This window comes from Henckelia pumila, chromosome 3, assembly GCF_033568475.1.
Source record: "Henckelia pumila isolate YLH828 chromosome 3, ASM3356847v2, whole genome shotgun sequence".
NCBI classification, from domain to species: domain Eukaryota; kingdom Viridiplantae; phylum Streptophyta; class Magnoliopsida; order Lamiales; family Gesneriaceae; genus Henckelia; species Henckelia pumila.
The window spans coordinates 19,903,155-19,910,010 of NC_133122.1; the positions used below are offsets into that span (position 1 = coordinate 19,903,155).

Sequence of the window (6,856 nt, forward strand, 5' to 3'; positions counted from 1 at the left end):
TTTGGTGAATTTTTAATTGAAACCAGGATTACAACAATGTAATTAGAATTAGCATAATTCAAATTTAATGCATTTATAAGTATTGTAATATTGGAATGAATTGCATTTAATGATCTTTCCCCGTTTACTCAGAAGCGTTACCTTTAATTAATTCATCGTGTTTGCAAAATTGCAACTAATAGGAATGTGTTACGTTTATATATGGATGATTGCAAAAAACAACCCAAATCAAATTAATTATAATTCTTCTATTCATCTATCTTTGTGCAAATAAATCCAAACTTTCAATTCTTTATCATATTGCACACAATTATCACTCTCGTAGCTCAACCTATTCAGAGCTCCGCGAACGATTTTCACGAGAGTCTCCTCCTCAATATCGTCCACTAAATATTGCGAGTCTCGAACCAAAGCACAGATATCGGCCCTAGTTCCCGCCCCACCAGCCAATCTTGCGACCGCGTCTCGCACCAGGTTTAGCATCGAAAACTGTGGGGGTCGATTGGCTTTGAACAAATGGTGGTCTCGTACTTTTGCTAGGTTGTTGCTTTTTTGGAGCTTTTTTATTGGAGGAACTGTGGATTTGGTGCCATCTGAGGCAGTATATACGAAAGGTTGATTAGGATTTGCATATCTACGAGCTTCTTCTTCATGAAATTTTGGTTTTTTTTGGGACATGGAGATTATTGTGTTGCACGCCTCCTCGAGCTCCGGGCTTATATGGTAGTTTGCAAGTTCTAGTAAAGCTGTTGCAACTGTAAAAGTTAGATCTTGGTGTGTGCCGGAGGTTTCTTCCGAGGAGTCTGCGAGGAAACTTGTGTTGCTCATTGTTGTTCTTCGTCCCTTCCCATATAAAAATATCAAATAAAAGGGTTAAAAAATTAAATACGTTCATAAATCTAAGTTCACGAGAAAATTTTATCAGAAAATAATGATAAGCATTCATGTGCAAAAAGTGTGCGTTGTGTGCAATTTATGTGCATCAAATAATGTAATGTTAATTTATTGTTTTACAAATAGGAGATCGCCTTACATTTGAGTATTCTTGAAAAATACACATAATGTTATTAGCTAATTGTCTGAAATTTAAATGTTAAATTTAATGAATTAATAATTCATTAAAATCATAAAGAAATGCAGGTATGTTTTTTAATCAAGATATTTTAAAAACCGTCGCTAAGCTATTTTAAAAATAGTCGCTAAGCTTTGCGATAAAGGAAATACATATGAGATTGAAATTTTTCGCTAAACCATCGTCTAATTTCAAACAAAACCGTCGCTAATTATTGTTTTTCCTTATGTGGATCTAGTTAGACATTTAATTTACTCATGTTTTCTAAGTTTTAATGAAAAAATGAAATCAAATCTTGTAATTCTCTATAGATTAAATTAATTTAATACCGTCAACGATTAACACAGATCTGAATTTACCGATTTCAATTCAAAGAAATCCAGATGTCAAATTTTTTGCGATAAATTAAATAAAGTAATCATTAATGGTTAATACTCCTTTATATAACGGTAATTCAAGTACAATCCACGAATCGGAAAAAAATAATAAAAAAAGGCTATATTTGAATCTATTCATTTTTATAATTCCTAAATTATATGATTGATTGGAATCAATTAATTTTAAGAAAAATCTTTTTACACCCTAAACCACAACATCACAATTCATTAATTCGATCGATGAAGCATACCCCCACCAAAAAAACTACGAAAGTTTATATTTATTATAAAAAAAAAAAGAGTGTAAAGAATTAAATATATATTGAGATTATTTAATTTAATTTTACCTTGAATTTGATGATTGAAACTTCTGAAATCTTGTATCAACTAGACTTTAACAAAGAACTGTTGAAACGAAAAAAAAAGGGTGATGAATGAATGAAATGGGTCGAATTGAAGGGCAAAGAATATGAAAAATAAATTTGAGGAAGATTTATTATATAGAATTACATATGAAGGAATGAGATGATAAATATATAAATATTTCATGAATTTCTTTTACTAGAAAATAAATGCTACTAACCCCCTTTTATTTATCAAATATTTTCTTTTGTATTTAATGATATTTGGAGTAAATGTAATTGCATTTTATGATAAAGTTGAATACATGCATTTGTATCATTAAAAATATAATCTAACCATATACTTGAATTGTATATTAAAGTTTTAATATACTATTAAAAATTTAGACAATTCTGTAATGTGAATGCTAGCTATCTCAAAATATAGTGCATGGCAAGTGTTTGATGAATTTAATAAATTGAAAGTAGGATTACAACAATGCAGTTACATATTAACGTAATTCAAATATATATTTTTCTTATCAACGTAATTCGATTTTATTTTTTTGAGTAAAACGTAATTCATGTTTAATGCATATATTGTATATATGTATTCGTAATTCTATTTTATTTTATCATTTCAAGTTTTTTTCTTTTTTGGCATAGTAAATCATTCTAGGCAAGTTTACCATATTTATATAGGAAAAAAAAATCATATGTGTGTTACACCAATCACTTCTTGTCATATGTTGGTAGAGAGAGAAATTGAACATTGATATGATGAAGAAAGAGACACGTGTCAAGAAATAATTGGTGTAACAGACATACACCAATTTGTTACAGAAGAGTTATATGCATTAAAAAATACTTTGAATGATTTACATTTAATGGTATTTCATCATTTACTCATAAGAGGCATATTTTTAATTAATTCATCGTGTTTGTTTGCAACTGATAGGAATGAGGTTTGGAATGTGTATATATGAATAATTTCAAAATAGTAACCCCCTATTCAAAATAATGACTAAATATTTTACAAGAAAAACTGTATTTTTCGTTTTGTAATTGTCACTTGGCGATTCTGATTTTCTATATATGTTATCAAATTTTAACTAGTTTTAATTTTGTATTTTTTTATTTTTGGTATTTTAATTTTTTCTACTGAGGTATTGATGTGTCAATATACACATTAATGCCACATTAGTATTGGTTCGATGTCAACATCAAGTTAGAAAAATGATTATCATTGCCTAAAAAACAAAGATAGCGCTAGCCGCTATCTGATTAAAACTGAAATTTATTAACAAAAAATACCCAAATCGCAAATAGTTAAACAGTAGGAAAAATATTCACATATTTTACAAAAAAGAACACAATGTACAAAATCAATTAAAAGTCTTCTATTCCTCTATCTTAGTGCAAATAAACCCACACTTTCAACTCTTTATCATATTTCATACAAGCATCACTCTTGCAGCGCAGTGGATCTAGAGCCCCACGAATGATCTTCACTATACTCTCCTCCTCGAGTTCATCCACAAAATGTTGTGAGTCTCGAACCAAAGCACAGATATCGGCCCTAGTTCCCGCCCCACCAGCTATTCTTGCAACCGCATCTCGCACCAGATTTAGAATTAAAAATTGCAGTGGTCGATTGTCCTTGAATAGATTGTGGTCACATACTTTGGCTGGGTTTTTTCTGCCATGGACCATTCTTAATGGAGCAACTGTGGATTTGGTGTCATCCAAGGCAGTATATATACGAAGGGTTGTGTAGGGTTTTCGTACCTCCTAGCTTCTTCTTCATGGAAATTCTCTTGTTTTTGGGACATTGAGACTATTGTGTTGCACGCCTCCTCGAGCTCGTGGCTCATGTGGGAGTTTCCCAATTTAAGTAAAGTTGTTGCAGCTGAAAAAATTGGTTGTTGGTGTGTTCCAGTGGTTTCTGGTGAGGAACTTGTGCTGCTCATTTTCGTTCTTGGTCGCTTCTGATCTTTACAAATCAAAAATCAAATAAATAATTACTAAATTAAGTTCATGGGAATATTAGAAATTCGATGTGTGAAAATTGTGTGCATGGTGTGCAGCTTTTGTGCACGTGCATGTAAATGTTTTTTTGTGAAGTTCTAATATTAATTAAAAAAAATTATCTAATTTTTTCCAAGAAGAAACAATTAGGAGAAAAAAAGTATTATATATCCATGAAAATATATGTTATAAAAAGTATTTCTTAATGTAAGGATTAAAGCAATAAGATTAGATTACGAAATTAAGTAAGATTTTCTCAATTTACTAACTATAAATAAGTATCCCTTTAACCATTTCTATATACACACACAATTTATGTTTCATTAATGTTAATTTTCTTCTCAAACACAAAATTAGAGTCGAATTAATTAATTCGATATTGAAGCCCCGGGCCACTCGCTATATATATATATATATATATATATATATATATATATATATATGAAAAGAATAGAGGAAGTTGCATAAATTACCCTTGTGAAATCTCGAGTTTGCTGATAACCCCTGTGAAAGTTTTTTAAGCTGATAACCCCCTGCGATTCTAGATATGTAGCAAGCAAACCTTTACAACTAAAAAATGACGAAAATACCCCTTACTTATCTCATATCTAATTGATTTGTTTCTTATCTTTGTAGATTTGATTTGATCAAATCAATAAGAATCCTACGCATACAAGAAAACATGTACAAGTAGGATTCCTTTGCTTATTAAATAGGCGTGTACATGAAGAAAATAAAGACGACCAAGATACGACCGTGTGAGATTTCTCGGAGAGCTTCTGAGCGTGCAAACTCGAGAGAGTTCTGTAGATATTTTGAAGCTCGTACTGAGCGTGTTACTTTGATTTCCTTGAAGGTTTGGAGAGCACTTGAAGATTTGTGATCGAAAGCGTTGTTGCTCTCATCGAGTTTTTGGCATCAAAGATTCATCTCCTTACTTTGTTTTCTTTATTCTATTTCGTAGAATGTTTAGGATATGTTTTTATTCTTTATTTTCTCACATATTTTGAGAAAATTGCTTTTACAATAATTCATTAGTTTTAGGGTTTTGTAAACTCTTTGAATTATTTTTTAGTTAAAGTTTTGCCCTGAGGCGTTGCAAACGTATTGTATACTCTTGATTAAATATATGAGTCTATTTACTTGGTTGTTTATTTATTTTATTCATGCTTTTATTATTTTTTGCTGCATGTTACTCAAGATGTTTTTGCAGATGTTGCCAACACCTAGTGACAACATCTAAATCTGTTTATGTGCAATCGTCTATTACTAACAATATACACTATTATTCTTGAAAAACACATGTAATTTTAAAAGTTAATTGTTTGGGATTTAAAATGTTAGATTTAATGAATAATTCATTGAAATCATAAAGAAATGCAAATCTAACAAGGATTTAGTAAGAATTTAATCTTTAAAATATATTTCCAAAGTTTTAAATAAATAAAAAAATTTAATCTATAAATTTTCAATATATTAATTTATGTATATGATGTTAACAGTTAATACAACTTTGTTTATATCAACATGAGCTAACGAACAATCCATGACACGACAAAAAATTATATTCGATCGAATCTATTAAAAAAACATGTATGTTCCAAATAGTTGATACAGAATCAACTGCTTTTGTTTGAAAAAGTATTCTACACTCTTAATTGCGACATGTATATCCTTCATTAACTCGATGAAGCGTACACTACCAAAAAATCCCACAATAATATTAATAAATATAAACAATAGGGTAAAAATACATTAAATTGATATTTGATTTACCTTGTATCTGATGCCTCAAACTTCCAAAATCTTGACTCAACTAAGCTTTAACGAAGAATTGCTGAAAGAATATATGAAACACGAGGCAATATTGAAGGAAATGGATCTAATTAGGGCAAGGGAAATGATAATGGAGATTAATGCATGGAAAATGAATTGGAGAAAGAACTATTATAAAGAATTACATGCGTTGAGTTGGATATTTAAACTACCTAAAAGTTGGTCGTAATATTTATTACATTCGGTGTAAAGCAAGTGTACTTTATGGAAGTTGAATATATGTATGCATACACATTTATATATATCATTAAAATATTTTAGTTTTTATTTAATTTGTAATGATACACCTTCAATATTTATTAATGTGAGCATAATGCCCTGATTTGTTTTTAAAAAAATCTTATATTATATGAAGTTGATAAATGACAATTATTTATTATATATGTATATTACTAAATTAATGATATGCCCATTCTAGAGGAGAAAAAGGTATTTTGGTCATGTAAGTTGGTTTTTGGATTTTAGTCTCGTAAATTTTCAAAGTTTGATTTTAATCTAGTAACTTTAGATTTTTTTTTTGTTTTATATTTTTGCTCGAATTCACTAAATCCAATTAATATTGTTCATGTGGCATCGATGATATATATTTTACGTTGCCCATGTGATGATAATAAAATATTTATTACCTATATTAATATCTACCAAAGTAAATGATGATTTTGAAAATATTGAATGTCATTCTATTTTATTTTTTTCATTTTATTTTGTATATATAAATTTTAAGTTGTAACATAGGTAATTTTATTATATCGCATGAGTCATGTAGGAAAACATCGATGCGTCAAATAAAAAATATTCGTTTGGCTAAACTTTTTAAAAATAGCTTATAAGCTCTTGATTTTAAAAGCTGTTTTAGGAGCTTATAAGCTGTTAGGACTTATTTTTTTAAATAAGTTGTTAAAATGTTTGAATAAACTTTTTTAAACAACTTAAAGATATTGATATTTTTAGTATTATAAGATTTTTTTGTCAAAATTACCAAAAATGATATAATGTAATGAAAATAATGTAACGAATTATACATATACGAAAATAATTTTGAATAAACCTATATTTAAAAAATAAAACTATTTTAATATTTTAATTTAGAAAAATTTATGTTATTTGAATTTTTTTAAAATAATATTTAATATTTAATGAATGGAAGATATGATAAGGATTTATAAAAGGAAAAATAAGTTTTTTGGTCCATTAACTTGTCC

At 28.5% G+C, this 6,856-nt stretch overlaps 1 protein-coding gene across 1 annotated transcript; it reads right to left on the minus strand.

Moving 5' to 3' along the window:
* Positions 1 to 252: 252 nt before the first annotated feature.
* On the minus strand, positions 253 to 828 carry LOC140888203 (uncharacterized). The gene has a single exon (XM_073295894.1). It carries the CDS (start codon positions 826 to 828, stop codon positions 253 to 255), a length of 576 nt encoding a protein of 191 aa, XP_073151995.1.
* Positions 829 to 6,856: the final 6,028 nt, after the last annotated feature.

Coding starts and splice junctions, on each gene's coding strand:
- LOC140888203 (XM_073295894.1), bottom strand. CDS start 828: ATGAGCAACACAAGTTTCCTCGCAGACTCCTCGGAAGAAACCTCCGGC.